The following is a 14,731-nucleotide window of genomic DNA, read 5'->3' on the forward strand; positions in this document are numbered from 1 at the left end:
ACTTTGCAGATAAACACCGATCAACATCTAAAATACAGCACATTAGGAGACAAAATAAACTTACCAGAATGAATAAAAAGAGTCTACTTCTTCGAAGGAAGAATTCAAATTGCCCAGTTTAGGAACATGTTTCTTTTTGGACCATCTGAGGAATAACATTTGTACTTTTCTTCATCAAATGCCATCACAAATACAACCCCAAAGCAAATTTTATATATAACAAATGAAACTAAATGAAATATTAGTATTAGAAAGAAGAAGTGTTAAACCACATTCGACAACCTGCAACTGAAATAGAAACTAAAAAGAAATTAAGAAAAATCTTGTGCACTGAAAAAGTACAAGACACACTAGATTTATACAAAGACATCTCTAGAAAACTTGGGACAGAGTTCAGAAAACTGGCTAGTGTATGGTAAAAATTAACTTTGAAATGGAGATGCTGATTGAACAATGCATTTTATGAAATTATACTACCTTGTTGAGAAATAAAAGAATGGACAAATATAATGACTATTAGTGAGTTTATAATGAATAAAAAGGTCCAAGGAGGGACCATTGCTTTCAAAATTTTTGTACATTATCCAAAGCAAAGCAAATCATCCCACACGGAGGGAACGGAGTAAAGTTAGAAAAGCTAGGTCACTAGGTCAGTTAGCATGTTATCCCTCAATTCCCACAAATGAGCAAATACTGCAGTACTAGCTCCATTTTGGAAATATTTTATTTACACCATTTCAATGTTATCCATATCTGTATGAATCTACAGATATGATCAAATTAAAAAATAGTCTATGTTCAACTGTAGGCTGTTACTCATAAGGTCGTTCTGGATATATTGCCACGTTGGTTGTAAAGCTGGCTCCCAATTATGAAATATTATGTCATGTATAATATATTTATATATTATGTTATGCATAGAGTTCTGCAATGTAGAATTTTAAATACGGTTTAGTTATTTCTGGTTGGAAAATAAAAGCAGACACAAAGCCCGACTGTTCCTTCTGGGATTCCAAAACAATTATTTTCAAATACATTCCAAATGAAATGCAACTGCACATGCTGATAACAGAATTGTACTTATGCTCATTTAAATAAATTTTCTTAGTTCCTGGGTGATTCAAAGTTCTCAAATTCAACATAATTTATTGAATGCATTCAACTGATTCTTTGCATTAGGAATAATGCCAAATTAGGATTTGAAATACCAAAATACCCAAAGAAAGTTGAAAGCTATCACCAAAAGTCAGCTTTATCCCAAACTGATGCAGTGGAGCATCAGTAGTGGAGGGAGTGGATGCGGTGCCAATCAAGCAGGCTGTTTGTCCTGGATAGTGTTAAACTTAGAGTGTTGCTGGAGCTGAATCCATCCAAGCAAGTGAAGACTATTCTATCATACTACCACCTAGTGCCTGGTAGATGGACAGGCTTTGGGAGTCAGGAGGCAAGGTACTCACCACAGTATTCCTAGCCTCTGACCTGCTCTTGTAGCCCTGTTTACGTGGCAAGTCAGTTGAGTTTCTGGTCAACAATAACATGCAGGATGTTGATTGTGGGGGATTCAGTGATGGCAACACCATTGAATGTCAAGGGGCAGTGGTTAGATTGTCTCTTATTGGAGATGGTCATTGTCTGGCATTTGTGTTGTGCAAATATGTTACTGGTCATTTGCCAGGCCAAGCCTGGGTATTGTCCAGATCTTGTTGCATTTGAACATGGAACTGCTTCAGTATCTCAGGAGTCGCAAATGGTGCTGAATATTGTGCAATCATCAGCGAATATTCTTATTTCTGACCTTATGATGGAGGAAAGGTTGTTGATGAAGCAGCTGAAGATGGTTTGGGGCTAGGACTCTACTCTGAGAAATTCCTGCAGAGATGTCTTGGAGCTGAGATGACTGACCTCCACCAACCACAGTCATCCTACGTACCAGGTAAGACACCAACCGGCGGAGAGTTTGACTGTAGTTTTGCTAGGGCTTCTTGACACCCCACTCGGTCGAATACAACCCTGATGTCAAGAGTTGTCACTCTCATCTAACCTCTGGAATTGAGTTCTTTCGTCCATGTTTGAACCAAGGCTGTATGAGGTCATGAGCTGAGTGGCCCTGGCTTAATCCCAAAATGGGAGTCACTGAGCAGGTTATTACCCAAAAGGTGCTGCTTGATTGCACTATTAGTTACACTTTCCATCACTTTATTCATGATCCAGCATAGACTGATAGGGCAGTAAATCTTTGCAACAACTGGATAAATATCTTGTAAATTGTGATCAGGGATTACTAAGATAAACGTGCCACAGTGATCACAATTTGCAACTTGCAATACCTCTAACAATGTGTTACATTATGACAAAAGCACAACTTAATAATATTGCCTCATGCATCTTATTGAGACAGGCATGAATGATTTTGGCTACCAAACATTAGGATTTCACATTTGCCACTCACCTGGCATTCCGTTCAAAAGCTGCTGAAAATACCTCAATGAAATTCTCTTTTGCCTCACTTTTAGAAGGTATTGTATTGTCAAATGTAGGATCCACACTGTCAAATGCTCGGCGTTTCAAGGGATCTGATAGTATTTCATTGGCTGCAAGGTTATGAAAATGCTATTAACAAATTAAATAATGAAAGTACAAAACAACCCATCAACAGTTACGAAACAAACTGACATAAAATTAATTACAATGAAATCCCTCCATCGCTTTTGCACTTCAGATATAATTGAAATTTTTCACAAATTAGGGTTTTCTATATTACACCAGGGGTTTAAGTTATCTGGCCTTCAGATTCAATAAAAGTAACAATAAAAATGTGACAATAAAAGATATTTGTTCCATTTTACTTATGATCCACAGAAGTACAATCTTACCTTTGGTAATACATGTAAAATAATCATTGTCCCCTTCACCTATTTGTTCACCTGCAGCTTTCCTTTTGTCAGGATGATGTTTCAATACCATTGTCTTATCTGAAAACAAATATAGTGGCTTAAAATTGAATTGCATACATTTCTGAGCAAATTAATGTTTTAAACATTCAACTTACTGAAAACTGCATTTACAATCCTGAATGAACCACATCCAAACGGTCTGTTCCAGAGTTTCTGAGAGAGTCATGCATGCACCAGGAGGGATTAAGCTCCATTTCCATGTCTGTTTCTATCACTTTAGTTTTAGTCTAATATCTATTTGCAATTTCTTAACTCCATCAGGTGGTGATAAGTAACAAGCTGGCTTCCAAAAGCCAACTATTTACAACTGCCACTCGTTGCTCCATACCCTGTCTTTATAAATTACCTTCCTGAGAAATTACACCACATTTTTAAAATGGTGCTAAAATAGAGACCTATTATGTATTGCATGGATTGTGTAGAAACATGGAGGCTCAGTACAGCACTGCTGCCTCACAGCGCCAGGGGCCTGATTCATTCGATTCCACCCTTGGGCGATTGTCTGTGTGGAGTCTGCACATCCTCCCCATGTCTGTGTGGGTTTCTTCAGCTGCTCTAGTTTCCTCCCACAGTCCAATGATGTGCAGGTTAGGTGAATTGGCCACGTTCAGTTGAGCAGAGTGTGCTGGGCCTGGGTGGGACAATCTACAGAGGCTCAGTGTGGACCCGATGGACCAAATGACTGGTTTCTACACTCTAGGAATTTTATGATTCAATGAATGGTTATTTTTATGTCAGATTGTACTTTCTATGCAAAGAAACACATTCTAAGAGATACTATTGATAGTTTTGTTTGGGAGTCTATTTATAGATTGGGTTGTTAAATCCAATCTGTGAACCAGCTAGAGTTCATGAGTGGATATTGAGATTCATAAAACAAAATAACTGTTCAACTGCACATTACTATATGCTATTTCTGCTGTTTTAACACACAATTTGTGAAAATCAGCAGCAATGACAGCATGTCACTGTTTTCTTTCAAGTCGTCGACAGTTATTTTAACATCTCAGAGACGCATGTCCATGACATGTACCCTAATATTTAAAAGGGGATCCATTTACAATAATGTTTAAATCTCCTGGTTTGCACATAATTGATGACATAACTGAGGCCCTAGCTTTGAAGAATCCATGCTGGACGACTGCTGGGTTTATAACTATGTTAAACATAGTTACACCTTAATTCTGATAAGCCTGATCGAACTAAAATTCATTTGAGCTAGGCGTCAGTGAGATTACCAAATGCAAAATTAAACATTTATATGGTGTGCCTCATGATAATAAGTAGTGTTGAGATTTTCTTGAATTCATATTGCTGTTCCTGAGCCACTCATTTTATACCCCTCATATGGTCACACAATGTTACAAAGGTAAATTTAATTGATTTCCTTCAAGGGAAAAAGAACTATTATACAGAATTCTGAATAAATACCAACAGTTGATTTTATTTACCCCAAAAATAATGATCAAAAACCCAAAGGTTACTGTTTCAATGAAATATGGCCAATTACACAATGGAATGACCCAAAAATTGCTGTTATAGTACATGTTTAGATGCAAATGCCACAGCAATTTCAAGCAGGGGCTGATGAGCGTTTCAGCACAAATTCAAAGATCACGGTCTGAAATTCAGTTTTGTCATTAGCTTTGCAAAATTGGCATCATTTTGGCACTGTCATGACGAGTGTGAAGTTCTTGTATATTCATGGTTGGTCTAGGAACATAGGAATTAGGAGCAGGAGCAGGCAATTTAGCCCTTTGAGCCCACTCTGCCATTTAACATGATTGTGGCTGATCTTATCCTTGTCTCAACTCCACTTTCCTGTCTGCTCTTCACAGCCCTGTGTCCTGCTTTTCATCAGAAAACATCTATTTCTTTGTTGAATCTTTTGATTGATTCTGCCTCCACTGTGCTCTGTGGAAGTGAGTCCACAGATTCACAACCCTCTGAAAGTAGTAGTTTCTCTTCATCTCAGTTTTGAACCTACCACTTCACTCTATATCTATGACCACTTGTTCGAAACTGTCCCACAGGGAGGACATCTGGTCCACGTCAACCTTATCAGACCCCCTTTGCATTTTATATATCTCAATTAGATACCCCCCTCATTCTTCTCAATTCCAGCAGGTACAAGCCCAAGCTATTCAACTGCTCCTCATATGACAGCCCTTTCATCCCTGGAATCAACCTTGTGAACCTCCTCTGAACTGCCTCCAGTGCCATCCTCAAGTAAGGAGGCCAAAACTAGACATAGTACGCCCAGATCCCTCTGCACTGACACACTTTGAATCTAATGCCCATTGAAATAATAACTTGCCCTTTTATTTTTCCAGCCAAAATGAACAACCTCGCTTTTATCCATGTTAAACACCATCTGCCAGATTCTGGCCCATTCTCCTAGCCTATCAGTACCCACCTGTAAACTCTCTCTCTTCCATACCGCCTGCTTTCCCACCTATGTTAGTATCACCTGCAAACTTTGCTACGTTCCACTCTTGTTCCTGTTTGCAGATCATGTGTACAGATTGTAAATAGTTGAGGTTGGAGAACAGGGCCCTGCGGCACCCCAGTTCACCATGCAGAGAAGGACCCATTTATCCTGATCTCCTGCTTTCTATCAGTCAGCCAATCCTCTATCCAAGCCATTACTCTACCCTTAACCCACTGGGATCTAACCTTCTGGAACAAACTTTTATGTGGCACTTTGTCAAACGAACTATACTCAATACAGAAAGTTAGGGCTTATAGAGTCAGAGTTATACAGCACAGAAACAGACCCTTCAGTCCAACTTAGCCACACCAACTAGATATCCTGAACTGATTTAGTCCCGTTTGCCAGCATTTGGCCCATATCCCTCTAAACCCTTCCTGTTCATGTACCCATCCAGGTGGCTTTTAAATGTTATAATTGTACCTGCCTCCACCACCTCCTCTGGCAGCTCATTCCATACACGCAACACCCTCTGCGTGAAAACATTACCCCTCAGGTCCTTTTCAAATGCTTCCCCTCTCACCTTAAACCCATGCCTTCTAGTTTAGGACTCTGCTACGCTGAGAAAAGGCTTTGGCTATTCACGCCCCTCATGATTTTATAACCCTTTGTAAAGTCACCCCTCAGCTTCCAACACTTATGGATTAAAAATGCACCAGGCTAATCAACCTTTCCCTATAGCTCAAACCCTTCAAACATGGCAACATGCCTGTAAATTTTTTCTGCATCCTTTTACATTTAACATCTTTTCTACCGCAGGAAGTCCAGAATTGAACTAAGTATTCTAAAAGTGGCCTAACCAATGTCGTGAGCATCCACAACATGCTATCACAATTCCTATACTCAACGCACTGACCAATGAAGCCAAACGTGCCAAATGCCTTCTTCACTATACTGTCTACCTGCGACTCCACTTTTAAGGATCTACACACCTGCATCCTAGGTCTCTTTGTTTCGATAACACTCCCGAGGGCCCTGCCATTAACTGGAAAAGTCCTTCCCTAATTTGCCTTACCAAAACAACACCTCACATTTATCTAAATGAAACCCCATCTGCCACACCTTGTGGCAATTACATTTCATATGTTCAACAACTCGCAGCACGAATATCAACATCATCAAAACAAATACAAGAAACTAACAGCAGGAACAGCAAACTCTAGGCCAATATCAAATATGAACAAATGTGTTATTGCATCACTTCCACAATGTTGTTATATCAAAATTAAATGTCTAGGCATTCCAACAGCTCCCCTACCAAGACCAGAGGGTTGACAAAGCATTTTCTATTTACTTTCCAACCCTTTGAATATAAATTAAGCCTAATAAATACATTTTGATTGACAAATTTAAATCAGTTGAAAATATAACAAAGAATGGCACAAAAATAAGTGGGAACAAAAACAGATTATATCAGAAAAATACTTACGTGCAGCTTTGATTTGCCTTTGTGTTGCTTTGTACCTCAAATGTACAAGTCCCAGAACTGCGTAATGATCTTGATTCTATGAACAATATAAAATAATTAATTATCAAAATGATGAAATTAGTATAGAGGTGGACATTGCAGATTAACCAATAAACTATTCCACTCAATACACAATGAGTTGTTAAGATTTAATAGTTTCCTGTTTACTTCATGACCTAGAAGGAAAAATAAACGTTTCCTGTCTTTAGCATTAACATATAAGTAATTCTACAGTTTATTCTGAATTTGCAGCTCGAGAGTAGTATTTTTAAATCAAACCCGATCACCTCAACAGCTGTGGAAATGAAAGCCAGTTTGCGAAAGTAGTAAATGTAGACAAAGTATTTATTAAAAGTTGTTGATAATTGGTTTTTCTTGTCTCCAAACTATCCTGATGATCATGGGTGATCGATCTTTTGGGCACTATTGGTGCTTAAAGTCATGTGCTATTGGTAGTTTATGGTGAGGATCATATTCAGTTAAGTACGGGACAGTATATTGTGTTCAATTCAATAACAATATAAATAAAAATCTAATTTGAATTATTAAATAATCCATGGATATTTTTTGCTGCAGAGAATTCTATCTCTTCCTGTGGGCTCAACACAGGTGTGTGCCATTCATTTTGGAACCGTTCCTCTGAAAACAGAAGCCACAACTTTGAGTAGGTAGAAGAATTGATCCAGAGAAACCATGCTGTCAAGTGAAGGTGTAGAGAAGAAAAATACTGGATATACGAGATGAAAGAAATTTAAAACCTGAGCAGCAAAAATTTCTTCAGCAAGCTGCTGCTTTTCGTGTGGGGAACAAGTACAACTTATAACAAAATAAGTTAAGAAAGATGGATGCAAAGGTTTATAACTGTTGGATCAGGCGTAGTTTAAATTAAAATAGTCAAATGGGTCAGGAAACACAAGTCAAGATGAATAGATTAGAGATAAACTCAGACTCATACGTTGGTGTTCCATAACTTAAAAGATTTTGTTTGGGGGGCCTGGAGTTGAAATTTTAAACATTACCATTAGAACATTTAACAAATTAATGCACACCTTCCAGTCCTTTGGGTCAAGTGTTTTCAACAATGGATATTCCTCTATTTGTAATTCTTCATCTTCTGACTCAGATGATGATTCTTTCTCATCTTCCAGCTCATGAAAGGAGGCCGACACACTCCTCGCCCGGCGCTTTACAAGGGCTTCAAACCATCTTCCAACTGGTTCCACTGGACGTAGCACAGAAGCTACAAGTAAAAACAGAAATAGCTTGAAAGGCTTTGCTACATACAGACATCCTTATTCTACCAACCTTAAATAACACTTTTAAGCATTGACATGCAAGTTAAAATCTATGGAACCTAATGCAAAGGACCAAAAGCAATTCTGTAAACCATCATGGCTGAAAGAGTAAAAGGTTGATGTCAAAAGAGTAGAAGAATGGTGATACAGGTGATCAGGAGGCCCACTCCTTTGATTTTTAAAGTATAACCAATGTAAGAAGCAAATGTTGAGGGTGTAAGCAGCTTCATGGCACTGCAGAGAGAAAGAATGAGTTACAGTTAGAGACAATGAATGATGTGAACATGGCGGCCCATACGGTGTGTAAAGAATCACAGAGAGGCTGACACAGTTCATCACTAAGGAACAGAAATGGACAGCAACTTTGAGAATCTGAGCATGCAAAATTAAAAGTGGACATCCGAGACTCGATGTCCAATATAACCCATTCATTGCTATATCAGTATCTTCTTAGACTTGGCACTGAAGTTGATGTAAAGGTGTGTAGATGTGGTATTTACCCACTAGGTACCCCAAAACATGTCAGAAAAAGTTAGGTACAAGTAAATTTTTAAGTGCATGATAACTCTTAATGACTGACAAACAACTGCTCTAACACTGAAAACTAAATTTTACAAGTGTGGAATCCGATTTTTTTTTCACATTTTAATTACTGTTGGAGGTTAAAAATGTATTACTTTTAACTTTTTCTTTCTGTCTTTATCTCCCTTAATCCCAACCTTCTTTCTCTATAGTTATGCTGCTTCCTGTACATGATTTTACAATAAATTAAAATATCCAATTTATACTTACTGGTTTAGACTATGCATGTCTCAGTGAGGATTCTTCAATCTGACGTTGTTGATTGCCCTGCTCTCAGATGCCACACGTCCCCTGTAAAGGGCGCCACACTCTATCAGACGCCTGATTACAGCAAGTTGTCACTGAAAAGCCCACAAAGAAACTGTAGGCTTTTACCAGCGTAGTGAACAGCAAGCGCTGTTTCTTCACAGCTAACTGCAAAATCCAGGACAATATCTACCCCAAGAACCAACACACTACCACAACGTCCCTTCATCAGATACATCAAAAATTAAACCTGGGAATTCAAAGAGCCAAAGTCAAAGTACACTGCTACAATATCTCAGCAATTTTTTAACTGAAAATGGTTAACAGTGCTCTATATATTACGTAGGTTAATTTTTCCTTGCAAACTGGAGTGGATTCTCTGTTGATGGTGGGGTACGTTTGTAATAGATACGGAAACCTAGTTCTCTGAAAGATGCATTTTCAAAACAAGTCTTCACAATCCAGGAAAAAAATCTTTATTAGGGCTCCTTCAACTCCAAAAGAACAAAACAGATCAGTACACTACATTTAAGCCTGAGGTTGTAGGCATGCTCACCAAGCCAGTGGGTTTGGTTGCAAACATTTCGTCACCCTGCTAGGTAACATCGTCAGTGCACCTCCGGTGAAGCGTCAGCGTTCTGTCCGCTTGTTATTTATATGCCTTGGTTTGCTGGGGTAGTTGGTATTACTTCCGGTTTTGTTCCTCAGTGGTTTGTACACAGTGTCTAATTCAATGTGATTGTTGATTGAGTTCCAGTTGGAATTCCAGGCCTCCAGGAATTCCCTGGCACGTCTCTGTTTGGCTTGTGCGATTATCGATGTGTTGTCCCAGTCAAATTCATGTTCCTCATTATCTGTGTGTAGTCAGACAAGTGAGAATTGGTTGTGTCTCTTGGTGGCTAGTTGGTGTTCATGTATCCGTATAGTCAATTTCTTCCGGTTTGGCTTATGAAGTGTTTCTTGGCTTGGCGAGCATGTTTACAACCTCATCCACAACCCGAGCTACAAATCTTCTCACAAACTTTATACATTTAAGCCAATTTAGGGAATGTAATAAATGTTAGATCTCACTCTGGAGAACATTGAGAAAGGACAACATTTCCGTTATGGAGCCCAAACGCCTGTAAAATTACTAAAATTTGCTTTATAAGCATATACCATTCTTAGAATGGCAATAAAGTTGACCAGGCAAAAAAAACCCAATAGTCCTTGTTTTAGCACGGTCACACAGCAGTGAATACAGTATGCAGGAAGGAATACAGTTCTCAGCACTTGGGCAATGAATGAATATTTGAATTATTTTGTCTCAATAGGCAACATGACAGTAATCCTACATGCTATAATTTTTCAAATGGTACCATAATACTCTTTAACTTAGTTTATTATTAGTCAATTTGATTGTTTGTTGGTATTTTCACAAAATCATGTTTTCAATTACTGGTTGTAAGATTTTCTGAGATTGTCGTCTTAGGCTAGCGATAACACACTTGAACCCATGACGTGACTCAGTGGCAAGCCACATTTGAGTACTTATTCCAAGTTGATGCGTCAACATTACAGTTATTCACCACTGTCAGAGATACTACTTTACAGGTAAGACAATAAATCAATGTTTGCCTTTTCAGATGAATATGAAAAGATCCCTCTTTGTTATTCAAACAAGAACGAGGGAACTTTTCTGGTGTTCTTAGTAATAGTTATCTCTTGATCAGACATCTAAAAAAATTGTTAGATTGGACATTTGTCTCTTTACGGTTTGTAGGATCTTGCTGTGTTTTCTGACATAACGACTATCAAGCACTTTGGGATAGACACACCAACTGCTTTGTAAATAGTTTTATTTTTCACTGCCTGACAGCTCAATGGCTTGAATCTTTTCATTTAACGTTTATGGTAGACTCCGTAATGCTTCATACTTGTTGAGTGCAATGGCAGTAGCTGATTTTCAGCTAAAGAGAAAGGGCAAACAGGAACGTGGTCCATTTTGGGACAGTAGTGACATGAAAACTGTCAACATTGGTCATCAGCGCAACTGTTAGAAATTGTCAGAGTCTACATATGCACAGTTAAACATAAAAATCCAGAAGTTGCTATTCTATGCTCCCTCTCTGCAATGATTTATAAATTACTGAGCAAGCAAGAACTTACTTTTTCACTGAAAATACTTGAAACAAAAAGTGACACCTTGTTAATCAGGGTGTAGCTGTTTTTAATGATGTATTAAGTTCTTAATTACTTCTGAGCCTCTTTGCAGCTGAAAAACAATTTTACTTGTGGTAGATCAAACTCCTCCATTATGAAAAACCCTAACATTTTAAAATCACTTTAAATTCTAAAGTTTAATGTTTCCATTTTTACTTTAATTCCATATTTATGTACAAATTTTTATTTTGATCTCAAATGTGACACATTGAAAAATTAAACTGAATCTTAGGTTTTTAACTTCCTTATTCATTATCTGAGAATATTTCAATGTGAATATGCTTGATGCCTTCATTGTTGCTAGATATCTGAGTTCCCCTTAACTTGGCACCATATTCAAATTACCATTTGAAAAAGAGAAATACACACCAGTGACTGCAAAATACAGGCTATAATTTATCGACTTGAGCTGATTTCGCTATAAAGGAGTTCTTTCACATTGGTTCCAGAAATTTAAGACCTGTGACAAATATTAAGCTAAGTATTTTCTTTGAAAAGAATAAATGATTTTAACTAGTTTGGAAAGAAACTTAGGAATGATTACTCAAGACACACAGTTAAAACATTACCAGTATTAAAATATAACCTACAAATTATAACCAAGATTTTTCATGAAAGTTATTAAAGATATCTAGAAGATAGAATTATTTGAAGTTACTGTCATTTTGCAAAAATAGGAATTTTGAAGTAGTAATATATGTGCCTTTTACTATAATTGCATGGCACGTCTTTAGGCTTGTGCAGGTTATTTTTAATGTGTTCCTGTTAGGACTATTATTCACATTATAACTCAGCATAGGGATTAAAAATGTGTGGTAAGTCAGATCACTGCATTTTAATTAGCTCAGTTTCGATTTGTCAATGGATTCATCCTTTCTATTGCATATTCCCAAAGTAAATTCAAAGGATAGATGTTATAATAACTATTGACCAGCCAGACATTTGCGGTAAAGTATACACCATTCCATGCTCAATTTTCAGTCAAAATTTGAGCACTGTGAGCCCTTGTAGGCAAACTACTTTCAACATGCATACTCTTTCAATTAATTTATTGTTCAAGAAGCAAAGGAATCAGATGTATTTAACGAAGTTGCAAAGATCTGAAGACAACTTAGTCCACCTACTTCATCGGTAAACCACCTCTGCTACTATCTCCATCTATTCTTGTCCCTGACTGCTGCAAAGCTTCAATGCTATCACCCCATCATTCTGTACTTCCTACCTCCATCTCCCTCGCTACATTTTCACATATCATTTCTTTACAAAAACTGAGATGTAAGATGTAAATCAATAATGAGTGCAGTTTAAAAAGACTGACAAGCATTGGAGAAATCAAGTCTAGAAGTGATATTCAGGATGATGGTTTCAAGAAGGTTTGGGAAGGAGATGAACAATGTCGTGAACAGTGAATGGTCTTGTTAGTGGAAAAGATATGGAGTTTGAAGATCAGCTCCAGATCAAGCAGGATTCCAAGGTTTCACAAAATTTGATTCAGCCAGGGTAAATAACAAATCTGGGGTGGAGTATGTGGCAAATGAGCAAATTGTACAACAAGGTATTGACTTCGGTCTTCCTGATTTTGTTAGTCGCTATTCCCTTAGTCTTTTTCACCCATCAAAATTCTTGGTTCATTCTTTTTCTGACCTCCAAAGGTAATATTTACATTGGTTCCCTCTCTGCTGTTACATTCAAAGAGTATGATTGTTCTTTCAAATCTGAACCTATTTTCTTACATGATTAGTCTCTATGAAGCCCAAGTCAGGCCAATAACTGAACCGTTGTCTCATGGAAAGGATACAAAGTAAAACTAGTCACGTGGCGATCTTTATCCTATCTACAGCCTCCAACATCACATCAAAACTATTAGAGATAACAAGGTGTAGAACTGGATGAACACAGCAGGAATGCTGACGTTTCAGGCCTAGACCCTTCTTTCTGAGGAAGGGTCTAGGCCCGAAACGTCAGCCTTCCTACTCCTCTGATGCTGCTTGGCCTGCTGTGTTCATCCAGCTCTACACCTTGTTATCTCAGATTCCTGCTATCTCTCACATCAAAACTATTCTTGCTTTCTACTTTTATCAACACTATTGTCGTCACCACTGCTTTTTTTTTCCATTTTTGTAGTTCCAACTATACTAACTTTCACACTATTCTGCCACTCTCACATCCTTATGGTATTTAAATTGATTGGACAGTCTCCATTAATTCATTTCTTTCTGAAACTTAAAATTGTAGAATTTCTTATCTCATTTTCTTTCCTTGCTTCAACGATTTCGAACTGTTTTAAAACTCAAGCATATCTTCGTTTAATTCAATTCTTCTTTCTTACTCGAACTGTAGCGCGTTTCTCCACTAGGGGTCTTCGAACTTCGTTTGATTTTCTCAATTTTTAAAGGAATATATCCAACTATTCCACGTCAATTAAAATTACAATAACAGGCTTGTATCCACTGGATTTTATAAGACTAAGTCATACAAATGGCAAAAGTTGAATACATATGCAATGTCTCAACGTATGAAAGTTGACGTTAAAAACTGTCAACGAAAGCTAAAAATAATAGTTTGCATTCATTACATTTACTCCTCGAGTTTCCGTAATTAGGAGTTGAAACACACCCATTTAGTCTCTCCTGTTGCATTTTGAAAACACCAATATTTTGTTTCATAACATTCTTTGCTCCTGGAAAATTGAACACAAGTTATACAATGCCTTCCATGGATTCTATACATTATGGATCATTATCAATCTCTTTAGGGTTTCCAATTCAATCCTCATCAAGGCAGTTACTCTAAATATGGTAACCTAGACAGTGCTGTCTTAGATAACCTTCCTAAAATGTGGAGAAACTTCAACTGTTTCGCGACTTAATCATTTGACGAAACGTGAAGCAATGCCAGCGTGATTCAGGCCAGTTACAGCCGTATTCAAAGACGAGAGAGCGCACTTTCAGCCTGATTTCTGGCTTATTTTAATCTCTCGGTCTGAGGAGTCTCAGGGCCCAGAACAGAGAGGGGCGGCACTTTCTTTCCCTAAAGTCTTACCTGGCAGGTTTTTAAAGACGGCGGTGGTACGGCCTTCCTGCGCCTCGCACAACATCGTTAATGCACTCACTCCCTGGCCAAACAAACTCTGTTCACAGGACCATCAAACACAAGCTGTTAGCTCCTTCCCCCCCACCAACTCTCAGTCAAAGAGCCGCCGCCACCGGCTCCGCATGGACGCAACAACCGGCCGGCTACCCTCACACTAGCATTTCTGGGTCATTCCCTCCGCGTGCAGAACATTAATTCCTCCGTCCAACCACTAAGGTCTTCAAAGAAACGTTCCGGAGAGCAATTTTACCAATGCATGCTGAGAGGGCGCTAGTGGCTCAGTGATAGTGTCCCTTTCCCTAGGTTAGAATTCAAACCACAGCCTCCCCCGACGTGTGTCATATCATTCGTGAACAAATTGATTTAAAAATGTATACTATTGCATCCTGTCGGGATTGAA

At 38.1% G+C, this 14,731-nt stretch overlaps 1 protein-coding gene across 1 annotated transcript in view; it reads right to left on the reverse strand.

The window, feature by feature from the left end:
• Window positions 1-14,559, reverse strand: part of dnajc2 (DnaJ (Hsp40) homolog, subfamily C, member 2) — a 42,866-nt gene extending 28,307 nt beyond the window's left edge. The window contains exons 1-6 of the mRNA XM_048610124.1: window positions 14,281-14,559; window positions 7,963-8,153; window positions 6,875-6,950; window positions 2,874-2,972; window positions 2,450-2,591; window positions 65-145 (exon numbers count right to left, since the gene is read on the reverse strand). Coding sequence (XP_048466081.1) covers window positions 65-145; window positions 2,450-2,591; window positions 2,874-2,972; window positions 6,875-6,950; window positions 7,963-8,153; window positions 14,281-14,335 — 644 coding nt within the window. The 5' untranslated portion in view covers window positions 14,336-14,559. The remainder of the gene's footprint in view (window positions 1-64; window positions 146-2,449; window positions 2,592-2,873; window positions 2,973-6,874; window positions 6,951-7,962; window positions 8,154-14,280) is intronic.
• Window positions 14,560-14,731: the final 172 nt, after the last annotated feature.

The sequence above is a fragment of the Rhincodon typus genome, chromosome 22 (genome assembly GCF_021869965.1).
Source record: "Rhincodon typus isolate 14 chromosome 22, sRhiTyp1.1, whole genome shotgun sequence".
In the NCBI taxonomy this organism is placed as follows: domain Eukaryota; kingdom Metazoa; phylum Chordata; class Chondrichthyes; order Orectolobiformes; family Rhincodontidae; genus Rhincodon; species Rhincodon typus.